Consider the following 27,261-nt stretch of genomic DNA (forward strand, 5'->3'; position numbering starts at 1 on the left):
GTAAATTTTGGTCAATGACATGAGACAAAGTATATGTGAACTGCTGTATGAAAAGTGAATTTACTCTGTAAATCTTCACCCAAATCAAAATAAAATTTAAAAAAAAAAAGTAGATTGCTAGGTCCTTCTTCCTAATCCTTCTTAGTCTGGAGGCTCTTTTGAAACCTGCCCACCACAGGTAACCCTGATGGTATTTAAAATACCAGTGGCATGGCTTCCAGCATCATAGCAACACTCCAGGCACCATAGTATGACAGACTTGACAGATGAGTAGTGGTTGGTAGATGGTTAGTAAAAGAAGGGAAACCCTCAAGGAGATGGATTGACACAACAACTTCACTAATGGATTCAAACATACCAATGATCATGAAGATGGCACAGTTTTGTTCTGTTGTACGTAAGCTTATCTTGAGTCAGATCTAACTCAGAAACAACAGTTTTGCATATCAATATTTGTTTAGATTTTCCTTGTGTTTACTATTTCTCACTATTCCTTCTTGTATCCTATATTTTCCTCTTGGGGTTATTTTCCTTCCTCTAGTGGGGGTTTGTGGTTAATGCTTTCACTTTTTGTTTGTCTAATATTGTCTTGGGAGCGCTGGTAGCATAGTGCCTAAGGCACTTGACTGCTAACCAGAAAGCTGGCGGTTTCAAACCTACCAGCAACTCCTTGGAAGGAAGATGGGGCAATCTACATCCATAGTGATACTGCCTCAGAAACCCAAGGAGGGGTCGCTATGAGTTGGGTCTGACTCAATGGCACATAACAACAACAATAATATTGTCTTGATACTGTCCTTGTTTTTTATGATAATTTTATAGTATGAAATAACACTAGTTGGGTTTTAAAGATATCATTCCACTGACTTCTGGCTTGTACTGTTGCTTTGAGAAGTCAGCTGTCAATGTAACTGGTTTTCTTTTATATGTTATAAAAGGTAGCTATGAGTCAGAATTGACTCAATGGCACACTAAATCAACAGCAACATTTCCTTTCTACATTCTTTTAAGGTCTTCTAATCTTTGATGGGGAGCTCTGGTAGCTTAGAGCCTAAGGCACCTGACTGCTAACCAGAAGGCTGGCAGTTCAAACCCACCAGCCACTTCTCAGAAGGAAGATGGGGCAATCTACTTCTGTAGTGATACTGCCTCGGAAACCCAGGGGGGTCGCTATGAGTCAGGTCCGACTCGACGGCACATAACAACAACAACAACAGTCTTTGATGATTCACATTTAGACTATAGTGTATCTAAGTGTGAATTTTTTAGTTTAATCTTGGAATTTCTTGTGCTCCCCAAATCTGTAGATGTTGTGTTTTGCCTCATTTCTGGAAAATTCTCATCATTGTCTTTAAGTATTGCCTCTCTCCCATTCCCACTAACCTTTCATCTGGATTCAATTACATTGTATAATAAATCATTCTCATTCTGTTCTCATGCCTCTTTATCTCTCCTACATACTTTCCATTTCTTTCATCTGAGACTACTTTTCTGGACAATTTCTTCAGATCTGTCTTTTAGATCACTGATTTTCTATTCAGCTACTAACCTGTCCATTGAGTTTTATGTGTATGGATGTATAAATTTAATTGAAATATTTTATCCATTGAGGTTTAAATTTTATTGATTTAATTCTATTGCTTAATTTCTAGTTTTTTTGGGGGGGAGAGTCCTGTTTAAAATTCTGCCCAGTCACAAATTTTCAAAAGAGGCTTTGCCCCTCACCTGGAGCCAAGGCCAAGAAAATTACATTTTCTTGTAATCTCCCTTTGCCAGTAGACAGATTTTTTTTCTAGCCCACTCCTTCATGGAGGTTATATCCCTTTTGAGTGACCTGACTTGTGTGGGAAGGTCTCTTTTAACTCCCAACCTCACACATACCAAATGCTTTTTATCTTGGTCCCAATGTAGCCATTAAAAACCTAAGTCTTTAGGCCCTGGTATCATTAAATTCCCTAGTAATTCAAAGACTAGTGTGTTAGACTGGGTTCTCTAGAGAAACAAAACCAGTAAACCTTACATATATGTATATACAGAGAAATTTATCTTAGGAAAATGGCTCACACACTTATAGAAGCTGGCAAGTCCAAAGTTCCCGGATCAAACGTCAAGCTGGAGGCTTTTCCTGACTCTTGCAGCTGTAGGGGCTGAGGAGCTCAAGGCTGGCAGGCAGTACACCAGCTGTTGACTCCAACAAATGATGAATCCAAGATCTCCAGGCCAAATGGTGGATTGTTCACTCACTGACAGTTGTAGGCAGCACAACAGAATCCCAATCCATAGAAGAATGTCTCTTTGCCCAGGATGTCCATAGATAATACTGGAAGCAGGCCACACCCCTAGGAAAACTCCCTTTCAACAGATTGCCTGCTCAAAACATAATCATCTGATCCCATCATGGGAATAACCACATCATAACAGCTTAAACCACACGGAATTGTGGTCCAGCCAAGTTGACACACAGCTCCAACTATCACAACTAGCTTACCACTCAGGTTTTAATTCAGTCTACTTTTTGGCTTCTGGGACTGCGTTTACTTTCCTGTACTTTCAATTATACATTTTCTGTGTCATTTCTAGTTTTCTTGTAATGAGAAAGTCTTTGGTAATCTTAACTTTTCTGTATTGTCAAACCCAAAAATCCTTTCCAATTAGGATTGCCAAATAAAACACATTTTCCTCCCACAGAGCAGCTGGTGGGTTTGAAACTACCAACCTTCTGGTTAGCAGCCAAATGTTTTACCCACTATGCCACCAGGATTCCTTAATTCTAGTCATAGCTTTATTAAGCCTACCGCATACATGATAGTAGCAGCGCTGGTAGTGTAGTACCTAAGGCATTTGACTGCTAACCAGAAGGCTGGCAGTTCAAACCCACCAGACACTCCTCAGAAGGAAGGTTGGGCAATCTACTTCTGTAGTGATACTGCCTTGAAAACCCAAGGAGGGGTCGCTATGGGTTGGATTCGACTCGATGGCAGCGTGTTTGGTTTAGTTTGGTATACATGACTCATTTACACCAAAGTAACCCTACAAGTTTGGCACCAGTGTTAGTATCTCCATTTTTACAGGTTTTTACACATCAGGTAATCAAGGTTGAGAGGATAAGTAATTTACCTGCAATCACTTGGTACCTAGGTCAGTCTGACTCGAAGTCTCTCTTCACTACCTTGAGCAAAAGAATTGGAGATGGAAACAGAAAGGGGGGGACACATGTGAAAATATTTAGGAAGTAAATGATGATGATAACTGTAAAAGAGATTTCATTCGTTTGCCACACATTCGAGAACTTAATGCCAGGTTCGACATCAAGGAGGAGACAAAATTAAGGTGATGGTGAGGACCTGACAGTCTAATATGACATAAAACTTCCAAATTTGCAGGATAACAACGTCACTCCTACCCAAACCAAACCCACTACCTTGAGTCCACTCCCACTCATAGTGACCCTAGAAGCCAGGGTAGAAATGCCCCATAAGGTTCCCAAGGCTGTAACTGTTACAGAAACAGACTGCCACATCTTTCTGCTGCATGAGCGATTCGAACAGCCAAGCTTCCAGTTGCTAGCTGAGCGCTTTAACCACTGCGCGGTCGGGGTGCTCTCACTCCTGCCCTTCGCGCCCAACAAAACGCAAAAAACAAGCCAGACCTGAGCTCCGTAGGTGGCGCCGCACTTCTCAACCCGCAGCCGGGGGCGTCTCCACGGGCCACGTGGTCAGACGCAGGCGGCTCCTAGCGTCAGCGCTTCCGGGTTGGCGGCGGCGGCGTGTGGACAGAAGTTGCGGCTGCGCTGGAGCCTCAGTGGAGCGCCCGCGGAGCTGACGTGCTCGGGTGGCCTGGCGCGGGTGCCCCCTCCACGCCGCTGGTGGGCCACCCGCGACCCGACCTGGACCCCCCGGACGCACCCGAGAGGTAGGTCCGCCTGGGGCCGGATTTCCGTGAACGTGGCCCTCGCGACCGTGTGGATCTCTCCCCGTCTTCGCTGTCCTACCTGGCCGGCCGCTGCTCCCTCCCCGTCGGCCACAGCCTCCGCGCATACTCTAACGCCAACCGGGCTTTCAGACTGCATTTCCGAAGCGTAGCCAACGCAGCTTACATTACTATTATTGTAGCTTTGCTGATGTACAATTTCTTCACCTTTTTCTTCATCTTTATTAGCTTTCACTGTTTATTAGTTCTCATTCCCATATGTGTGCAATCAGAGAAAGTTAATGCTGGGAAGGACTTTAGAGATGGTCGGTCCCAATTCCTTCATTTTCGGAGAAGACACCAGACCCTGAAAGATTACATGGATGTTGGGAGTGCACCCAGCTTAATGAATGCACCAGGTTAATGGTTCAATAGGAATGATAATTCAAAAACTACGTTTATTTAATTGACTTTTTAAAAAGTAATATATGGTAAAATTTAAGACGCTCTGGTGCACCAGTGCCTAACCAGAAGGTTGGTGGTTCAAACCTACCAGCCACTTTGTGGAAGGAAGAGGGCACAATCTACTTCTGTAAAGATTTATCGCCTGGGAAACTCAGTAGGGGTCCCTATGAGTCAAAATCAACTCCATAGCAGTGGTTTTATATGTATATATAGTTCACAATGTGAAGTGAATGTTGTTGTGAGGTATCCTCTTGTCGATTCTGACTCATAGAAACTTTATGTACAACAGAAGGAAACACTGCCCTGCCCTTCACCACCGTTACAATGTCTAAGCTTGAGCCCATAGTTGCAGCCACTGTGTCCATTTGACTCTTTGAGGGTCTTCCCATTTTTCTCTGACCTTCGCCTTTACCAAGCATTATATCCTTCTCCAGGCACTAGTCCCTTCTGACCACATGACCAAAGTACGTGAGATGAAATCTGGCCATTCTTGCTTTTAAGGACCATTCTAGCTGCGCTTCTTCCAGGACAGATTTGTTTGTTGTTCTGGCAGCCCATGGTATTTTAAGTATTCTTCCTCAACACAATTCAAAGGCATCAACTCTTCTTCAGTGTCTTTATTCATTGTCCAGCTTTCACATGCATATGAGATGGTTGAAAATACCATGGCTTGGCTTAGGTGCACCTTAATTTTCAAAGTTACATCTTTGCTCTTCAACACTAAAGAGGGCTTTTTCAGTAGATTTCCCCAGTGCAACACAATGTCTGATTTCTTAACTGCTGCTTCCATGTGTGTTGATTGTGGGTCCAAGTAAAATGAAATCCCAGACAACTTCAGTCTTCTTCAGCAGGTTCATTTGTGTTGGGATTAACCTTGCTTCTTCCTTTTTCAGTATTGTTTTCTTATTTCAGGTTTAAGCTTTGTCTTCTAAAGAAAATGGCAGAAACATCACCAGAGCAACCTACTGGACACCTTGTTGTCCACTCAGACACTCACAGTGACTCTGTCTTGGCCAGTTTTGAGGATCAGAGGAAGAAGGGCTTTCTCTGTGACATCACTTTAATAGTGGAGAATGTGCATTTCCGAGCCCACAAAGCCTTACTTGCTGCTAGTAGCGAATACTTCTCAATGATGTTTGCTGAAGAGGGGGAGGTCGGCCAGTCCATTTATATGCTGGAAGGCATGGTTGCTGATACATTTAGCATCCTGCTGGAATTCATTTACACAGGTTATCTCCATGCCAGTGAGAGGACTACAGAACAAATCCTGGCAACTGCACAGTTCTTAAAAGTCTATGACCTGGTGAAGGCTTACACAGACTTTCAGAATAACCACAACTCTCCCAAGCCGGCAACTCTGAATCCTGCTGGTGCTCCAGTGGTGGTTATTTCTAATAAGAAAAATGACCCTCCCAAGCGGAAACGGGGAAGACCAAGGAAAGTCAACAGTTTGCAGGAGGGGAAGTCAGAACTGGCTGCAGAGGAAGAAATCCAACTAAGAGTGAACAATTCCGTTCAAAATAGACAAAATTTTATGGCTAAAGAAGGTGACAGTGGTGTGCTGAACCAGCAGGTTCCAGTGAAAGAAATGGAAGCATCTCAGCCTGTTTGTGTGTCGGGGGGAATGGAAGAAATGCCAGCTGAAAAAGATGAGAACTGTGATCCCAAGACCCAGGATGGGCAGGACACCCAGAGTCGGTACAGCAAGAGGAAGATTCGGAGATCTGTCAAACTGAAAGATTACAGACTCGTCGGGGATGAAGAGGATCAGGGTTCTGCCAAGAGGGTCTGTGGAAGGAGAAAACGCCCTGGCCCTGAGGCCCGCTGTAAAGACTGTGGCAAAGTCTTTAAGTACAATCACTTTTTAGCAATCCACCAGAGGAGCCACACTGGTAATTACACGCACACTTGTAGCTTATTGGAGCAGGTTTTAGAATTTGGGGTAGTAGTGATAATGTTGAGGAGCTGTGGTGGTGCTGTGGTTAAAGCTTTTTCCTGCTAACTAAAAGGTAAGCGGTTTGAATACACCAGCCACACCATTGGAGAAGGATGAAGCAGTTTGCTTCAGTAAAGATTTACAGCCGTGGAAACCTTATGGGGCTGTTCTACTTTGGTAAAGGGTTACTATGAGTCAGAATCAACTTAACGATAGTGGGTTAGTGATAATGTTGTTGTTAGCAGTTGCTGTTCAGTCTACTCTGACTCATGGCCAACTTAATACAGCAGAACAAAACATCACCTGGTCCTGTGTTCTTAAAATTACCAGTGTGTTTGAGTCCACTGTTGTAGCTCTTGTGCCAATCCATCTCACCACGGGTCTTCCACACCCTTGTTGGTCCTCCTTCACCAAACATAGTGTCCACCTAGTAGCGATTGATCCTTCCTGATATGTGTCTAATGCAAGTGAGTTGGACAGTGTTCTGTTAAGGTCCATAAAGTCTTCATTGGCTCATTCTTGGAAGTAGATTGTCAGGTCTTCCTCGTCTGCCTCAGTCTGGTTACATCACTGAACCTGTCCACCATGGGTGAGCCTGCTGGTGTTTGAAATAATAGTGGCATAGTTTCTAGCACAGCAGCACGTCAGCCACCACAGTACAATAAACCGACAGGTGGTGGATGATGATAATAGCTATCATTTATTGTGCAACTTCTGTGTGATGCATTGTACTAAAGCATTTATACATGTTACTGTGTGTGAAGGAAGGTTGGGCAATCCTACTTCCGTAGTGATACCGCCTCGGAAACCCAAGGAGGGGTCGCTATGAGTCAGGTTTGACTCGACGGCACATAACAACAACAACAACAACAACAACTGTGTTTAATTGTCACAGCAATCCTCTGAAGTAGGTAATATACCCATTGGGCAGATAAAGGGACCAAGTCTTAGAAAGCTTAAGTAACTTGACCATTTAGTGACAGAGCTGGAATTTGAACCCAGGTAGCCTGATTTTAGAACTCCTCTTCTTTGGAATTGTTGGTTCAAGGCCAACTAAGTTATGTCTCCAGCTGAACTTTTCAGTCTTAACTTACAGATATAACTCTGTTGTTGTTGTTACGTGCCATCAAGTCAGACCTGACTCATAGCGACCCCTCCTTGGGTTCCTGAGGCAGTATCACTACAGAAGTAGATTGCCCAACTTTCCTTCCGAGGAATGGCTGGTGGGTTTGAACTGCCAGCCTTCTGGTTAGCAGTCAGGTGCCTTAGGCACTATGCTACCAGAGCTCTTGTATAAAACTCTAGCCAAACCTACTCTACTTTCTGATTCTTAAACATAATTTTTTCTTGAGCACAACTGTGCTTTTGCTTGGATTGTTTCTTCTGTCTGGACAGATTTCTCACGCAGCCATCCAGCCATGAATGCTTATTCCTTTTTGGTCCCTCTAGCCCAGTGCTAAGGATCCCTGGTAGCACAGTGGTTAAGTACTTAGCTGCTAACCAAGAGAAAATGTGGCAGTCTGCTTCTATAAAGATGTACAGCCTTGGAACCCTGTGAGGGTTGTCTTGTAGGGTTGCTATGAGTTGAAATAGACTGGACAGCAACAGGTTTTGGGTTTTTTTAGCCCAGTGCTGATCAATAGAACCTGCTGGCCAATATATGTATGCACTGTCCAGTAAGTAGCGACTGACTAGACGTGTGCCTGTGGAGCACTTAGTGGCAAATGTGACTGAGGAGCTGAACTTCTGAAATTTTAATACAAGCTTGAATAGCCACATGTAGTGAATAGTCACCATATTGGATAGTATAGCTGTAGCTGATATCCCCTCCTTTGAGCTCTCTCTCGATACCCTTAATTCACTCTGCTTTGGGTCAGGTTTTAGTTACTGCCTATGTATCCTTAAGGAGCACTGGTAGCATAGTGCCTAAGGCACTTGACTGCTCACCAGAAGGCTGGCGATTCAAACCCACCAGCAACTCCTCGGAAGGAAGGTTGGGCAATCCTACTTCCGTAGTGATCCTGCCTCGGAAACCCAAGGAGGGGTCGCTATGAGTTGGGGGCCGACTCGACGGCAAACAACAACAACAACAACATGTATCCTTAAGAAGCTCTGGTGGGGTAGTGGTTAAGGCATTTGGCTGCTAACCAAAAGGTCAGTGGTTCAAACCCACCACCCACTCCATGGAAGAAAGATGAGGCAGTCCTTGCTTCCGTAAAGATTTACAACCTTAGAAACTCAGTGGGGGTTACTCTGAGTCGGAATCGACTTGATGACAGTGTGTCTGGCTTGGTCTGGTTTTTATATCTCCCTGGAGGGCAATCTGATGGTTCAGTGATAGAATTCTTGCCTTCCATGCAGGAGACCTGGGTTCAATTCCCAGCCAGGACACCTCAAGCACAACCACCACGTAACCTCTCAGTGGAGGCTTGCATGTAGCTGTGATGCTGAACAGATTTCAACAGAGCTTCCAGACTAAAACGACAGAAGAAAAGCCTAGTGATGTGCTTTTGAAATTCAGCCAGTGAAAACCCTATGGATCCCAATGGTCCAATCCCATTGTGCATGGGCTCACCATGAGTCAGGGCGCCTGGACGCCAGCTGACAACAACAGCGTACATCACTCAGTTTAATTGTGAGCTTAAATATAGAAACTAGAGCTTAAGGCTCCTACCATCCAGCTGGTGGGTTTGAACCTCCAGCCTTCTGGTTAGCAGTCACATCCTTAGGCACTATGCTACCAGCGCTCCAAGAGTTTAAATAGTTAAGAAGAATTTGTTAAGAAAATCAGCATGTAGGCCTGGCAACCCCCTGTGTGTCAGAGCAGAAAAGAGCAGGTAGCTCTTCTTGGCCCCCATGTCCTGAAATTTTGCTGTGGATTTCTTTAGTGTGGATCTGCTTTATTCCCATGAAGTGGATTCTGGGTAGGTCTGTGCGGTCTGGTAACTCATACCCTTCAGTTCTGGAAATTTTTCTTGAATTACTTCATAGACGGTTTCCTTCCCTCTATTTTTTTCTCTGGAACTTTCACTATTTGAATGTTGGACCTCCTGGATGAATCTTCTGACTATTTGATCGTTTTTCGTATTTTCCTTCATTTTTTGTTCTACTTTGTGGGAGATTTCCACTTTATCTTTCAGCTTTTTTTTTATTTCTAATCTTATTTTTTTATTTTTAGGAGTTCTTTTTCTCTAATTTTTTTTTTAAATATCACCCTTTTCGTTTCACAATGTAATATCTCTGTATGTTAATGATAACATTTACTTGTTTGTTAATTTTTAATGTTTTCTTCACCCTGGCCAGTCTCTTGTTTCTGTAAGTTACTTTTTTCTTATTGTACCTTTTGGTCTCTGCCTTGCCTCTTAGAGACTTTCCTACAGAATGCCTGTTGATTTTTTTAAAATTCATATTTAATGTAAGGAAAAGCTAAGTAAGTATAAAACTCTAGCCAAACTTACTCTGCTTTCTGATTATGCAATTTTGCAAGTGTGCATAAGGCCTGGAGACAGTGGCCTCACTGGACTTGTGGCTGGACCCTATTTCCTTTGTCATGCCTGGCATTGGTATCCTGAGCTCTCTTACCTGGAACTCATCACATTCCGGGAGAAGATATTTTTGCTTGCCTGCCTGGAGGCTGTATGCCTGGCTGCCAGTGTTTTGGAGCATGAAGAGGGGAGGAAGGTCAGGGAAGTCTCATCATCTCAGATAGGAACTTTGGCTTGCTCTCCCTGTGGTTGTCCCACTCAATTGTGCCTGGCAACCTCCAAGCCAGAGACCCTTTGTTTTACCCTCTTCAGAGAACAGTCTGCAGGAGGGGACTGGGTTGGGGGCGGGGAGTAAACTACCTTTGAAACAGTCTATCAATTACCTCCCTCACCCCCATTTTCACAGTTAGCACATGCCACCGATTCATCTGTTTCTGCTTCCAAAATTTTATTGCTGATGTCTGCTCTCCTGTTCGTTTTTCTTTGGGATCTGTGCCTTTTAAGAGAGATCCCTTTATTGTCATTTTAAATGGGAGGGAATGGGGAAAGACACATGGATTCTTGCTTACACCATGCTTCTGGGGCTCTTGTTCCAGGGGAGCGACCTTTCAAATGTAACGAGTGTGGAAAAGGCTTTGCCCAGAAGCACTCCCTGCAGGTCCACACCAGGATGCACACCGGCGAGCGGCCGTACACCTGCACCGTGTGCGGCAAGGCTCTGACCACCAAGCATTCACTGCTGGAACACATGAGCCTGCACTCAGGTAGCCCGACCTGCGCCAGGAGGCCAGCTGCCACCAGTCTCCCATTCCCACGTGCGCATTGCTGAGATCTAAGTGGTCTTGTCTTAGCCTGGTATCATAACCCACATGGTGTCTTTGAAGGATGGAATGGTGCATCTGTTATAGTGTAGCTTAGAGTTGTATACAGCATTAAGCCTTAAAGCTAGGGCTTGTAAACTGGCCACTGGGACTTAAGTGTGCAAAACATGTTTTGTGTAACCACTACAGGTTATTTTACTCTGAATGCCTTTGGGGGAAACCTGAATTCCCCAGTTCTACCCAGGGCTTAGAACTGGTTCATTCCAGTTGACCTAGAATGAACCATTTTGAAGCCCTGGTTCTGCTCCAGTCTCCATCACTCCCTGTTGCCTTATGTACTTTCACACTGTTAATGTTACTAATGCCATAGACTCTGAAGGCTTGCAGACAAGTCACTGGTTTCATTTTGTAGAAAATAGGTACCTGGGCTCACTGTGTATTTATCTTCTCTGCATTCTAGGTTTTTTTTTTTTAATGGTTTTCGCATGTTTTAGTGTTTTGTTTTTTATTTGGCAGGACAGAAGTCCTTTACCTGTGATCAATGTGGAAAGTACTTCAGCCAGAAAAGACAGCTAAAGAGTCATTACCGAGTTCATACAGGTACAGTGAAGTAGGAGAAAGTGTGGATTGGTGGTGGGGGAAACACAGAGACAGATTAATATTTTCTGAAACATTAGATTCAAATTGTAGGTAAGTGAGTGTTTAGGGGAAAGGGTCTTAGAAGCAATCTAAATTAGATGTTCTCGAGTTATTCTCTGCTACCATGTAATTTACATTTAATTTTTATTCTACAGTTTTTGTGTATGGCACACAAAAACTCTATAAAATTGGTATCTTTCAAAAGCACCAGTTGCCTGAGAGGGTGCCAGGTAATTGGGTTCTAGTGGTGCCCAGTCAGAGCCGTCGCTGCACCGTAGCTCTCAGTCCAGGCTTTCTCCCACCTGGCTCTGCCCATTGTCCTTTTCTCTTTCCTGTTATCTGATTGAGAGAGGAAAGGGGTTGGAAACAACTTTTGCAGTCATTTGGCTATAGCCACACCAGGGCTTTGAGAAAAAAAGGAAGTTACATTTAGGAAAATTGGAAGGGTCTCCGCTCTCTTGGGGAAGCATTGTGTTCTCATGAGATAAGGTATATAAGAAAATATTAACTGTTACCAGATGAATAAAAAAAATGACTGTTGTTGTTTTATTAAAACACCATATTTAAAGTGATTATTTTTCAGGAAGTGCATTAACACAAATCACTGAAGAAGTGCAGGGAGAGCATTTAAGCACTGACACTTTTTTTATTGTTGCGACAAGGCCACTCATTACCGGAATGCAACCACTGCCATCGCAAGTTCATGGATGTGTCTCAGCTAAAGAAACATCTACGAACACACACAGGTAAACTCTACCTCCTCATTCCTCTGTGGACACTTGATGTTTCCAGGAGAGTAAGGAATGAAGTACTCTGAGTCCCCTCCTCAGACTGTGTGTGGGAGTGTTTATTATAAATTGGATGGGAATTTTATAAATAGATCATTTAAAAGCCCAAGGCAGGATGCTGTTAGCACCATTCTATGGGAAAATTACATCTCTTTGTAGATTAGTAAAATGGAAATCACTTACTGAACACTTTTAATATGTGGAAATTCATGTAATACAAGAAAACAGTACAAGTCTGAGTCTGGTTCTGTGTTTGACTCATAATTTACTTCAGCATTAAAGATCATCAAGATACTTTCAGAAAAGGAAGGAAAATGAAACAAGCACAAAGGTAGCATATTTTTCCAGCTGCTTCTAGCACCAGTGCTTATAACTTGCACGTTGCCACCTCCAGAACAGTCATTTTCAGGGATGAAGAGGCAGGATTGTTTAGAGTAGCTCACATGCTTTCAGTGAAGATCAGAAATGTGGAACTGTGGGTCTCAACCTTTTGGTCAAGAACACTTACTAAAAATAAGCCTCTTAAATTTCCTAAGAAAAACTTTCCATTGTTGGTTGATAACTTAATGATTCTGTTAAATTATCTACCAAAATCCCATGTCATATTGGTTTATGTTGCTTTGGACAATTTTTTAAAAACACACTATTCTTTATAAAGTCAGTAAATGTCATAGGGCATGAGTTTCCTATGCAATCTCTACAAACATTGTCATTAATAGGTTTTGTGAAATTTAATTCATTTAACAAGTGAATTTGACAAATATTTTATTAAGCACTTATTGGACACCAAGGATCTCTGGTGGTGTAGTGCCTAAGGCATTTGACTGCTAACCGGAAGGTTGGAGGTTCAAACTCACAAGCCACTCTGCAGAAGGAAGACCAGCAATGTACTTCTGTAAAGATTTACCACCTCAGAAACCCAAAGGGGTTCACTATAGTTGGAATCGACTCATTGGCAGTTAATTTTTTTTTTTCCCCCACTGGACACCAAGCACTGTTCTAGGCTCCAAGAATGCAGCAGTGAATGAGATGGAGAGAGCCTCTGCTCTTGGGAAGCTAACATTCTAGGAGGTGAAACAAAGAGCAAACAAATAAGTAATGTGTGTTGTTGTTGTTGTTGTTATGTGCCATCAAGTCAGACCCGACTCATAGCGACCCCGCCTTGGGTTTCCAAGGCAGTATCACTACAAAAGTAGATTGCCCAACCTTCCTTCCGAGGAGTGGCTGGTGGGTTTGAAACATCAACCTCCTGGTTAATGTAATGTGTGGTGGTAGGTAAGTGTTGTGAAGAAATAAAATGTAGAGTAAAAGGACAGAGCATGAGAAGGGGAGGTGTTACATGGGGCTGGCCTGGAAAGGCCTCACTGGGGTGGCTTCTTAGATGGAGAGCCAAATGTGATTTGGGAATGAGCAAGCCACTGGATACCCAGGAGAAAGCATGGTAGGCGGAGGGAACAGCTGGTGCAGAGTCCTGAGACGGGTGCTTCTGACCTGCTGGAGAAATGCCAGAGGGTAGGAGGGGCTGAGGCAGGAGGTGAGAGGAAGAGGGTGTTGTAAGTAGAAATGAGAGGCAGCTGGAGTCTATGTAGTGCAGGGGTTTCACCTTAGCTACTGCTTCCATCACCCTAGAAACTGAGAAAGAAAGGCCTGGTCTCAACTCTAGAGATTCTGATTAAATTGACCTGGGATAGAGCTCTAGTGGTGGTAGTTTGGAAAGCTCCCCAGGTGATTCTTGTATGTACTTAGGCTTAAGAAAGGAGCCCTGGTGATGAAACAGTCAAGCACTCAACTACTAACCTAAAGTTTAGTGGTTCACTCCCACCCAGCACCTTTGCAGCAGCGAGGAGCTGGCAGTCTGCCCCCATAAGGATTACGAAGTGTAGACAACCCTGTGGGGCAGTTCTCGGTCACATGAGGTTGCTGTGAGTCGAAATCAACTCGGTGGCACTGAATAATAACAAATCTTAGGAGCCTTGGAGGCTGCAGTAAAGACTGGATTGTATTTAAGGCTTTCAGGAGAACAGCAACATGACTTGATGTAGAATTTTAATAGGATCACTCAGGTACCATGTGGGGTGGGGTGAGAGGTAGCCTGGGTCTAAGCAGAGAGATCTATTGGGAGGCTGTTGGAGTAATCCAGTGGGAAGAGAGGGTGGTGGCTTGGCCCAGTGTGGTAGCAGTGGAAATGGTGACAAGTAGTCTGATTTGGGATATATTTTGAAGGAAGAGGCAGCCTGGTTAGATATGGGGTATGGTGGTGTGGATGAGAAAAAAGAGAGGCAGAAGCAACTAGAATGAAAACCTGGGGAAGACTGGGGGAGGAACAAACCAAGGGTTAGATTTTGAACGTGTTGGGCCTGAGATGTCTATTTGACATCTAAGTACCGATGTGGAGTTGGCAGTTGGTACTTGAGTCTGGAGAGCAGGCACAGATGTGGGCCAGAGATAGGATTTTACACCCTTACTGATAGCCTGTAAATAGTATGTGAAGCTGTGATGAGAACACCTGGGGTGTGGATGGAGAAGAGCAGAGATGGCTTAGGCAGGCCGATTAATGATACAGATGAAACGTGTTATCTTGGTTTTTGTCTTTTAAACATAGGGCTTAATGATGCTTCTGGTCTTTGGGTAGAATGAGGCCTTGAATGTAAGAATGGAAAGGAACAAAAAAGTTCTGTCCCTTATAATTCTAGCGAACTAAACATAGAACAGGAAAATGGAAGATTTGTGATGTATAAAAAAGGCAAAAAGAGTTCCATGAAGTTATTTGTATGACTTTGGAATCAGAAAAGGTATTTATCCCATCTACAGTGCAATGGAGAGCTCTGGTGATGTAGTTCCTAAGGCACTTGACTGCTAACCAGAAGTCTGGCAGCTCAAACCCACCAGCCACTCCAGATGGGGCAATCTACTTCCATACTGATACTGCCTCGGAAACCCAAGGAGGGTCGCTATGAGTCGGGTCCGACTCGATGGCACGTAGCAACACCACCACCACAGTGCAGTGAATTACTTAATATGGCCCTTCTAGCCACGGTCTTTGTAACTCCTACCAATGATGGGGTGGGCTATGTAAATGAATGCTTGTGGCTCACTGAGGGGATTGGATAGCTTGCTAATAATGTAAATAATTTGCATGCTGGGACCATGCAAATAAGGTAGCCCTAGGGGATAGGTCAGTTTTGCCATCCCATTAGGCCTAAAATGAGCCGTCCCAAGGCAGAAAGGGGGAACTTGTCGCCACCAAGAAGAAGAGATGGGAGCAGAGTCCAGCCTTTAGACCAGGATCCCTGCACTGAGAATGTCCTTGACCCAGGAGACATTGAGAGGCATACATAATACTGGAGAGGGCAAGAGATGGTGGGACACAGCAGCAGAGAAACGGCAGCGGTAGAACCAGGAGACTGGCAGGAGACAGTGCAGTGGGCTCCCCGGCCATGGAGCTTTGCTGAGCACCTTCAGGCCTCTCCCTGACCTGGAGTATGATGTCTGGCCATCACTGTCTGAGAACCAAGTCAGTAGGCAGAAGGTCACTTGGTGAGCTGGGGCAAGTTAGGGGAATTAGCCAAGGCCCTGAGGCAGAAGCCTGGTGAGTGACCTAACCCCACAGTACAGCCCCACCCCTCCACTGGACTGGTTTTAGACTCCAACTCCTACTTTGTGAGCTCCCCAATCATGTAGCTTGCCTTGCCTAATAATGCATACTAAATTGAGCCATAGCTTTTTTTTTTTTTTTTTTTTTTTTCATTAAGTCTGCCTCATTTTTTTGGATTACATTTGAAGCTTCCTAAATCTTCTGGGCTGCTTGTTTCCAGACCCTCTGTTAATGTCCCTCATTCCCACGTTCCTGAGACTTGGAGGCCCCTCACTGTGACATGCCCCTTTAGAGTCTACACACCTTCTCTGCAGAATCTCAGTGCAGCATGCTGAAGAGCCATGACAGCAGTGTGAGCACAGTGGAATGGCAGGGATCCACTTTCCTGAGAAAGCCTCCAGAAGAAAGGAGTCAGCTCTGGATGGACATGAGAAGTGGGAAAGGGAATTCACAGGCAGGAACAGGGTGTGCAAAGCCTGATGATGTCAGAGCCAGCCCTCCCAAGGGCTGCGGTGAGAGGGTCCACAGGGGCGCAGGTAGGGTAAGATTGCCAAACAGTGGGGAGTCAGGAGGAAGGGGACCATGGAAGATATTTCAGGAGGAGGAGGATTTGTGGATTGTGTAATTTTGTTTGTGTATTGGAAGGAACTCAGGCTGCCCCAGGAGGATGGACAGAGAGAAAGGATTCTGGGTATGAGTCAAGGAGGCTCTTCAGCCTTTTTTTTTTTTTTCTTTCACATTCTTAAGTCATTTATAAAACTTTCATTGATAATTGATGAGCCTTTCATTTTTCTCACATTTGCTCAGTCACCCAGTCTTCCTGGGAGCCTCCCTGTCTGTCATTTGAGAAAGTTGTTTCAGAAGCCACATATTTTCTGATTTGCATTTTGTGCTGTCACCTGAAGATGTGGCCTTTGGAAGGTGCTGTGCTATCGGATGACAGTCTGTCTGCGGTACTGGCAGTAGGCTGACACATGGCTGCTAGAGACCCATGTACTTCATGCTGTCCATCAAGGAGGGCAGAGCACCACCTCACATACCCAAGTGGGGCTCATTGTTGTCAAATTTCTTTGCAGTTGTGCAAGTGGGAGGTTGGTTTCTTCTCTACAGACAGCATGAACTGCTGGGCACCTTGATTAGCCCTGCTCATTCTCAGCTGTGGCTCCCACATCTTGGGTGGAGTAGAGCCTTCCTGGCCTGGGACTCCACTGTACTGGGTCCAGGTAGGTAGGGAGAGGATTGGTTCTTGGGCAAACGTAGGTAGTGGTCATGAAATGCTGCACCTGGCTGAGCCAAAAGGGAAGGCAGTTTCAAGGCACCTCTCCAGGTGACAGCTATTGGTCCATCAGGTGTGCAAGCCCATCTGGATACTGACTCGGCCAAATGCAGGGTCCAAGCATATCAAAAAGGTCAAAGGAGTGAAACGAAGAGATGTGTTTAAGAGACGGTTAGTATGAAAAAAAAAAAAAAAAAAAAAATTTGCTACCTACGTGACAGTGTTAATATCCCAAATAAGAAAAAAAGTGCTCCAGTAGAACTCTGGGCAGAAGACAATGAAAGGCACTTCACAGAAGACATGGGAATGGCCAGAGATATGTATAAAATAATGTTCACCTGCATTTATCAGAGAAGAGTCCTGTTACATTTTTTCTTCCCCTTCATTAGATTGGCAAATATGTGAGGAAGTAAACATTTTTTATAAACTGCTCGTAGAAATATGATTTAAGAACTTTCTGGAAAGTTACTGGGCAATATGTATAAATATGTAAACTGTCCAGTTGTAAAAAGATGTTTGCATAAGGATAGTCATCATAGGCAGGATTGTGTAGAATGGCACAGGCTTAAAAATGACCTACATGTCCATCAGTAAGGGATTAGTTAAGGAAATGTGGGGCAGTCTGCACAATGAAGCACAAGGCAGCCTTTTTCAGTGGTGATGTGGCTTTATTTGACACTGCAGAACAGCACGCACTGGATGATCTCATGGGTGTACAATTGTGTACTCACATGTACATGGCCAAAGAGATTCTGCAACAACATTCATCGCAGTGCGAATTGGCTGTCACAAAAGAGGAAAATTTGGAGTGGTCTTTATTTACTTTGTACTTTTCAATATTACTTGGTTCTTTTACAGTGAACATGGATAATTTTTAAATAAAAGCAAAGTTATATTCCACGGTGGGAAGAAATGATACTTAGGAGTTGAAATGTTTAAAACTGGATTATTATATTGTTGAACATAAGAGGGGGGAGAGAAGTGGAGGCATCACAAGGCTGTTGTACCTGACTGGGGCTGCCAGGACCAAGAAAGCTGTTGCTGGTTTCAGGGGGTGACTGTTGGGAATCCAACTGATGATGTCCTGCAAGACTAGTAGGTACTACTTGGAGCAAGAGTGGGAAAAAAGAGGTGGTATTTATAGTCATCAGGGTGGGGTGAGGCCATGGGATATACTGCTAAGAAGAAGGTATAAAAGGAAACCCATAAGTTGCTTAAGTAGTGCTATCAACAACCCCATGGGTGGGACCTTTAGAATCATACTCGTGTCCTGGACCTTTCTTTTAACTGCCTCTGTCTAATCCTCACATAACAAGCTTCTTTTCAGGTCCCACCTGCCACCCAAGCCTTGTCACCTTACCTTTTCTTCCTACTCCATCCACCCCTGGCCACCTCAGTACCTTGTATATAGGCTGTTAGAGGAACTTCTGCCTGGTCCTACTGCCTCCAGCCTCAGCCTCTGAGTCCACCCTACCCATCATTCCTAAATTCATCTGCTTAGTACTTTTGTTGTGTCATTCTTCTGCTGAAAACTTCGAGAGGCTCCACAGGTCCCCTGCCTGGAATTTAGGGCTCTTTGTGGCCTGGCCTCACCTTTTCAGGTCCACCACTCCTCAGAGTAAATCCCCGTCCTCATTCACACCATGTGGTCGTTTGCAACACCAGATTTTTGGTCACACTATTTATACAAGTACTCCAGTCCTAAAGAGCTCTAGTAACGCAGTGCCTTAGGCATTTAACTGCTTACTAGAAGGTTAGAAGTTGAAACTCACCAGCTGCTCCATGGAAGACAGATGAGGCAATCTACTTCGTAAAGATTTACTGCCTTGGAAACCCAATGGAGGTCGCTGTGAGTCAGAATGAACTCAATGGCAGTGGAACTCTTGTCCTAATTTCTGTTTCTCTATTATTCTAACAGATCCTGCCTCAACCATACCCATTATCTTCTATGAACTCAATATTGTTGATACCACTAATTTTAATGTTTAGTCAAAGACCTGTGTTACTTGCCTACTTGTTTATCTTGTCAGGTAGACTGAATTGTTTTTGAGGCAGTCAGCATCTTTTTTGTTTCTTAGCTCTGAGATCAGTGTTTAGTACTTTGGAGATTGTCTGTCAGTATTTTAGAACAGAATAAATTTAAAAAGGAATGGGTCAGTCAACTGAAGATAGTATGCTATGTAAGCCTGTGTTTTGATCCTCTAGTGCTGCTCTAACAGGAATATCACAGATGACTGGCTTTAAGGAACAGGGATTTGTTCTCCTACAGTTTAGGAGGCTAGTAGTCCAAGTTCAAAGAGCCAGCTCTAGGGGCTAGGTGAAGTCCCCTCAGCTCTGCCTCTTGCTCCCTGAAGCTGTAGGCGACTCTTAACTCAGGCACCTGCTGGCTGCTGGGGCTGACAAACCCAAGGTTGACAAGTAAAATGGCACAGTCCCAAGATTAATAAGCAACATGGCAGGCCACTACTTCAAGTCCAGAAACAGTCTCAAGATCAGCAGACAACATGGCAGGCTACTGAGATGAAGACTCAGTCCAGTGCAAGATCCAGATGTGCCAAAAAGTACAAGATCTTTCTCAAGGCGCCTTCTTATATACTGGAAGCAGACCACATCCCTAAGGCAACTACTCAGCTGCTCACAATATATTCTACCATGGAGCTGATTACCAGTATCATCATGGGGAATAACTACATCCAGCTGCCCAGCCACTCAAAACTAGGCCCAGCCAAGTTGATATATAACGTTAACTACCACACCCTGTTATCAGGAGGACAGATTGGAAGCTAGGGGAATAGGAAAACTTTCCCCAGATTCACCTGGGCTATGAAAATGTGTCTTTATGTCTTGTTCACTCTCTCAAAGAGCCCTCGCCAGAGAATGTTGTTTCTGGAAGGGATTTCGATTATTTTGAACATTTGTCCTTAAGAAGAGCAGCTCTGGTGGCACAGTGGTTAAAGCATTTGGCTGCTAACCAGAGGCTGGCAGTCCAAACACAGCAGCCGCTCCATGTGAGAGGATGAGACAGTCTGCTTCTATAAAGATTTACAGCCTTGGAGACCCTATCGGGCAGTTCTGCTGTGTTCTGTACAGTTTCTGTGAGTCATAATTGACTCAAGGCAGTGAGTTTGTTTTTTTGTTTGGCCTTTAAAAACTTTTGACATTTTTGAGGTATTATAAACCCAGATTGAATTGTTTTGAGTGTTTAGTCAGGAGTGAGTCAGTTCTACTGATAAGCCTTCACAGAACTTCACAGTCCTTTGGAAGGCACTGCACCTTCTAATCTGGTAGGCCTACATGCTCTTATTTGGAAGCTATGGAAAAACAGTTACAGTCCCTGGTGTTCACCTTGGAGTTTACAATGTGAAAGTACAAACTTGTCCGAGTTGGTATAGGTGTCCTCTGCCCAGGTGGAGCTTGGAGAAATGTCCAGCCTAAATTTTCCAGTTGTTAGGTGCCGTCCAGTTGACTGCAACTCATAGTGATCTCATGTGACAGAGTAGAACTGCCCCATAGGGTTTCCTTGGCTGTAATCATTAGGAGATTGCCAGGTCTTTCTTCCGTAAAGCTGCTGGGTGGGTTCAAACTACCAGCCTTTTGGTTAGTAGCCAGGCATTAGCCATTGTGTCACCAAAACGCAAAACCAAACTCACTGCTGTCGAGTCAGATCCGACTCATAGCGACCCCTCCTTGGGTTTCCGAGGCAGTATCACTATGGAAGTAGATTGCCCAACCTTTCTTCTGAGGAGTGGCTGGTGGGTTTCAACTGCCAGCATTCTGGTGAGCAGTCAAATGCCTTAGGCACTATGCCACCAGAGCTCCCATTGTACCACCAGGGCACCTTAAATTTTCCAGTAGATTCTGTGGAAAGGAAAGCTCACTGCCCAACGTATTTTAAATTATTTTCATCCCTTGCTGTTACCTAGTTAAGTGGGGTTCTGCTGCTTTCTTGTGTTTTGGTTTTTAATTCACAGTTCTTTGCCAGCATTAGGATCCCTGAGCTTTGTTTCTGGAGGGCATGAGCAGTGTGCCATTGTATGTGCAGTGCTTGTACTTGCAGACATCAATGAAGCATGGTCGGGTTTGGAGTTGTGACTTCTGTGTGGGTCTCAGTTTCTACATCTGTTAAATTCATTCAACAGGGATTTCTTTCTCTTTTTTTTTTAATGTCATGAACAAAATCTTTATATGGTCTTAGATGAATAAGGAAGACCAAAGAAGAGTTCATGCCTTTGTATTGTGGTGTTGGCAAAGAATACTGAAAATACCTGGACTGAAAACTGTGGACTGCCAGAAGAGTGAACAAATCTGCCCCAGAACAAGTGCAGCAGGAATGCTCCTTGGAAGCAGGAATGGACAGACTTCATCTCATCTACTTTGGTCAGATTGTCAGAAGGGACAGTTGCCTAGCGAAGGATACCATGTTTGGTAAAGTGGAGGGTCAGTGACAAAGGGGAGGACCCTCAATGAGACAGACTGACACTGTGGCTGAAAAACTGGGCTCAAGCATAGCAACGATTGTGAGGATGGCGCAGGACGGGCAGCATTTCGTTCTGTTGTACACGGAGTGGCTGTGAGCCAGAGGCGACAGCCCCTAACAACAGCATGTGGTCTTGTGGTTTTACACTTCTGACTTCAGAGCTAAAATTACATTGGCTTTTTTGTTTGGTCAGGTTTGGTTTGTTGTTTGTATTTTGGGAGTTTTCCATGGATTTGTTGTTTTCTGTCTTTTGTTAATGCACCTAGTGAAATCCTAGTTCTGCTTCTTACAAACTGTGTGACCTTGGGCAAAAACCTCAACTTCTTTGAACTCCAGTTTTCTCTTCAGCTTGTAAAATCTTATGAGCCTGTGACACAGAGATTCTAAAAGTGACATACAGATTTATATCAGACAGAGAATGCTTTTGAAATTCAAGCTTTGGGAACTCACAGACAGTCCAACTCCAGAGAACAGATAACAGGAAAGGCCTTCTGGTCCCCAGCCTCCCCACACACAATCTTCTGGGCTCCAGTAGTCTGGCTCAGGGCAAGGGACTTAATTTTAAAGCAACAGTCATAACAAGTTGCCCCACATTTTGAAGTGTGAGCAGTAATGGGGCAATGATCCAAATACTGTCATCCCAAAAGTTTAAAAGGACAAAGTACAGGACTCAGGTAATTACCCCCCAGTAAGTTTCGCTTCTCTTCAGTTCTCCAAGATAGATGGTAAACACTTATGGATCCAACTAGAAACTAGGAAAGAATTTTTCAAGAATGTTGCTCCTCAGTCCCAAACAAGTTTAAAGGCGGACAGTTAACAATGACCATAATGTAACAGCAAAACATAGGCACAAGCTCCTACCAGATACTTTTAAATCAGTAATTTTCAAACTTAAATGGTAAAGAGATGAGAGCACATTTAAAGGGGGAAAAAAAAATAGCACCAATCCCCAGGAGATTGATTTAAATTATATTCCAGTAAAGTTAATACATAGGAATACTAACTTAGGCATAAATCTTTATGCTTCCAGCCCTTATACAAATAAAAAAACAAATCTACAGAAAAAATAGGTTAAAACTACCAACAACATTTAAATGAATAATACTAATTTATTATAATGGATAATGATGCTTTACAGAAGCAAAGCCTCTGCTATTAGACTTAACAGCGTAAGGTATCGTTGATTTAATGTTCAATAATTGTCAGCTTAATTATTTTACTTTAGTGTAATGGATCATCATTTAATCCAGGGGTCAGTAAGCATTTTCTATAAAAGGCCAAGTGGTAAATATTTTAGAATTTGCAGGCCATAGGGTCTCTGTCACAACTACCCCACTCTATCACTGAAGCATGAAAGCTGCCATAGACATTCTGAAAATCAATGGGTCTGGCAATGTTCCAATGTTCCAATAAAACTTTAATAAAACAGGAAGAATTTGGCCCAGGGAGCCACAGTTTGGTAGCATCTGATTTAATCCATCATCTTTATTATGTCATTATTTGGCCTTTTGCCTTTTAACAGTGAATTCACTCTTCACCATTGATTTGTCATTTTTATGGACCAGTCGATTCAATAATTCATTCTAACATCCAGCTTTGAAAAAAATAATTAACAAAAAATCCTTTCTTGCCTGTTTACCATTCAATTACTGCTAAAGAGCTTATGTGAATTGATACAAACAAAGGCAGATCTGAGCAACATACCCACTCAGAGTGCAAGTGGGTGCCTTTGAGTTCTTTGTGTCTGTTAGGAGCTCTGGTGGCATAGTGCCTAAGGCATTTGACTGCTAACCAGAAGGCTGGTTCAAACCCACCAGCCACTCCTCGGAAGGAAGATTGGGCAATCTACTTCTGTAGCGATACCGCCTCGGAAACCCAAGGAGGGGTCGCTATGAGTTGAATTGACTCAACAGCAGTGAGTTTGGTTTGGTTTGGTGCCTATATTTGTTTGCACCACAAGGCAGTTTAGTTCACTCATTTCTGTATTGGAACTGCTGAGAACCTTTGATTGGACAACAAACAGTACATACTTTAACCTTGGTTGGACAGGAACATATTATTTAACATTACTAGCCTCTATTATTTCCTCTTTACTTGTTTTACCATTTATTCAGTCAAGCAAAAAAGAAAAAAAAAAAAAAAAAGTATTGTGTACTTACAACACATCAAGCCCTGTTCTGGGTACTTGAGACCTCAAGTGAAAAAAACAGACAAAAATCCTTGCTTTCACACAGCTAACATTCAGATTTTAGGGGTGGCAGGGGGGAATGACAGTAAAAATATAAATGTTGTATAGTGCATAAACTGCATTTTAATTAAGTTCACTCTCTTAAGAAATCAGTGCATCTCTGAAAATGATCTTCAATTAGGAAATACCATCAAAAAAAGGAAGTTTTCTCTTTTCCTCCCAATAGAGATTTCATGAACAGTGTACCAAGCCCCATTCTAGGCACTGGAGAGTGAGGAAACAAACCCATGAATCATCTTAGATAAGAACGGCAATAAATAAAATGTGTAGTATATGAGATGGTGGTAGCATTATGAGAAAACGAAAGTGGAGAAACTGACCGAGAAATGCTTTAAGGGCAGGGGTTGCTGACCTCCTGGTAAAGTAACATTTGACAGAGTCTTAGTGGAAGTGAGCGAGTGAGCTGTAAGTGGGAGACCCCTGGGGGTGACGTGCCAGGTAGAAGGGATAGTGAGTACAAAGACCCCAGGTGAGGACTTGTTTGGGGCGTGGTGTTCAATGACCATCAAGGATGCCAGAGAGGCTAGAGTGCAGTGAGACAGGGAAAGTGGGAAATGAAGTTAAGGATGATTAAGGAGATAAGAGGTTTAGATCTATGGTTCTTTGTAGGGCAAGGACCTGAGATGGGAAACCACACGGGAGTTTGCAGTGGAAGTAGGAAATGACCTGAAGGATCACTGCAGTGGCACATTGATAGTGGGTTACAGGGAAGCAGCAGCAGCAGGATACCAGCTAGGAGGACCGGGGGCTGGCAGTGGAGGTGGTGAGAAGTGGGCAGATTTTGGGTATATTTGGAAGGTAGATGTAAGTGCGAGTAATACATAATCACCCTAGTGCATGGGGGTCTTTTTGAGGGTCAAAGGGGCTAACCTTTATGGGAAATATTTTAGAAGGTATAAGGTATGGATATAAGTTGCTGTTGTAGGTAAAGGTAAAAATTACAGGAGTAAATATGGTGCAATGGGCAAATCTGCAAAGGACCTATTTAAAAGTGTTAAAAAGCAAAGATGTCACTTTGAGGACTAAGATATGTCTGATGCAAGCCATGGTATTTTCATTCACCCATGCACTCCAGAGCTGGACAGTAAATAAAACTGAAGAAGAATTGATACCTTTGAATTATAGTGTTGGCAAAGAATATTGAACGTAGATAGCATGGACTGCCAGAAATACAAACAAATATGTCTTGGAAGAAGAACAGCCAGAGTGCTCCTTAGAAGCAAGGATAAGTACTTCCTTAGAGTGCATCCATCATCTTGAGTACCTGTGATCATGTTATCTGGAGGGCCCAGTGCCTGGAGAAGGACATCATGCTTGGTAGAGTAGAGGGTCTGTGAGAAAGAGGAAGCCTCAATGAAATGGACTGACCCAGTGGCTGCAGCAGTGACAATGATTATGAGGATTGCTCAGGACTGGGCAGTGTTGTTTCTGTTGTATACAGAGTGGCTATGAGCCGGAAGCAACTCAGTGGCATCTAACAACAACAGATAGGGTGTGTTTATTTCCTCCATGTAGTCCCTCACCTCCTTCTTCACTTGTAAGGTTATTAAGAGAAAGCTCTGTGCCTTGCACTGTATCTGTATCCTCTTAGCACTTAGCATACAGGGTAGGTCCATTATAGGCTCTTGGTAAGTGTGTCATTCATGGATGCATGCTTATTGAGAGTCAACGTGATACTGCATTTGTTCTTTTTTATATTATCAAACTATGGGGTAGTTTTCTGTTTTTTGCTGAATGTGTATTTCAAAATGCTTTCCTTTTTTTTTTTTTTTTTTTTTTTAGGTGAAAAGCCATTTACTTGTGAAATCTGTGGCAAATCTTTCACAGCAAAGAGCTCTCTCCAGACCCACATCAGAATCCATCGGTAAAGTTTTGCAGATATTTTTCTTACGCAGAGTCCTCATTCAACCCTGGAGTTCAGTGGAGTGGCATACTACTTCTATAGTCTTTTTTTCCCAAATTAGTGCTCTGGTAGAATTTTCTGTGTCATTTATTTTTTCTTTCTCTTCACAATAAAGAAATCCCTCACTTAGGCAAAATCAGAGAAAACCGATTCTGATCAAGGTTTGCATTATGATTTCATTTATTTATTTAATTTTTTTAAATTATGATTTGGGTGAAAATTTACAGAGTCATTTATTTAATTTTGATTAATTAATTTGTTCACACAGATTACTTCCAGATTGTATCTAAGAGTTCTTGTTACTGCATCAGAAATCATTAAGAGATGTTTGAATTTTATTGTCAAAATACATAGATACATATCATCAGCCACTGTTGTTATGTGCCGTCAAGTCGGACCTGACTCATAGCAACCCCTCCTTGGGTTGGCTGAGAACTAAAAGCAAAAAAAGAGTTATATGCATAGCATATAAAGATATATTTTCTTATCTGAAATATATATTATAGAATCATAAAATGTTATCTCATCTAGCCCAATCCCATCTGCTATCCTTCCTTCACCACCCTACTTTTTTTTTTTTTCCCCTGCATTAGGTTAGAAACTGAAGCCAGGGGATGTTGTGACTTGCTCCAGATCCTGTAGTTGAACCCATGACTTAGGATTTCCAGTCTAGCTCATTTTCCTCTATTCCTAACTGCTTTTCCCTAAATAATCAGGCAAGGAATAAACAGGTATTTCAGTTTTAAAAATCAATTTTGTATTTTCTTATAGAGGAGAGAAGCCATACTCCTGTGGCATATGTGGCAAATCCTTCTCTGACTCCAGTGCCAAGAGGAGACACTGCATTCTGCACACGGGCAAAAAGCCTTTCTCCTGCCCAGAGTGTAATTTACAGTTTGCCCGCTTAGACAACTTGAAGGCTCACTTGAAAATCCATAGCAAGGAGAAACATGTGGCAGACACCAGCAGCATATCCAGCAATAATAATAGTGAAGAGGTCAGGAATATTCTGCAGCTACAGCCGTATCAGCTCTCAACCTCTGGAGAGCAGGAAATTCAGCTTCTTGTAACCGATTCTGTACATAACCTCAATTTCATGCCTGGTCCGAGCCAGGGAATCAGCATTGTTGCTGCTGAGAGTTCCCAGAGCATGAGCACAGATCAGGCTGCTAATCTCACCCTGCTCACACAGCAGCCAGAGCAACTGCAGAATTTAATTCTTTCGGCACAGCAGGCGCAAACGGAACACATTCAGAGCCTCAATATGATCGAAGGCCAGATGGAGCCCTCGCAGACGGGGCCGGTGCATGTAATCACACTCTCCAAGGAAACCCTGGAACATCTTCATGCCCATCAAGAGCAAACCGAGGAGCTCCATCTAGCAGCAAGCACTTCAGATCCAGCCCAGCACGTGCAGCTGACACAGGAGCCTAATCCGCCCCCACCCACCCATCATGCACCCCAGCCCACGCCACTTAGCCAGGAGCACAGCTGACCTGTAAACATGCTTGACTTCTCTCTTGGTCTCTTCTCTGCAAGCCAGCCCTATCTGGATTGCAAATACTCAAAGTCAGGCTTTCTGAAATGCTGCCTTACAGATCCTTGCAGAGATGTGATAGCTAGGTGGTATGTGTCATGCTTTCCAGGCAGCAGGATGTGCATATAATGTGTTAAAATAGTTCTGACTTGGTTTTAGCATTTCAGTAGTAATGAATGGTT

At 43.4% G+C, this 27,261-nt stretch overlaps 1 protein-coding gene across 1 annotated transcript; it reads left to right on the top strand.

Annotated features, from left to right (window-relative positions):
- The first annotated feature begins 5,311 nt into the window (after positions 1-5,311).
- Positions 5,312-27,037, top strand: ZBTB24 (zinc finger and BTB domain containing 24). The gene is made up of 6 exons (XM_007940859.2): positions 5,312-6,266; positions 10,392-10,559; positions 11,133-11,216; positions 11,918-12,001; positions 25,422-25,503; positions 26,314-27,037. The coding sequence occupies exons 1-6, from the start codon at positions 5,312-5,314 to the stop codon at positions 27,035-27,037; spliced, it is 2,097 nt and encodes a 698-aa protein (XP_007939050.1).
- The last annotated feature ends 224 nt before the right edge of the window (positions 27,038-27,261 follow it).

This window comes from Orycteropus afer, unplaced genomic scaffold (assembly GCF_000298275.1).
Source record: "Orycteropus afer afer isolate SDZICR_OR568_19922 unplaced genomic scaffold, OryAfe1.0 scaffold00072, whole genome shotgun sequence".
Classification (NCBI taxonomy): domain Eukaryota; kingdom Metazoa; phylum Chordata; class Mammalia; order Tubulidentata; family Orycteropodidae; genus Orycteropus; species Orycteropus afer.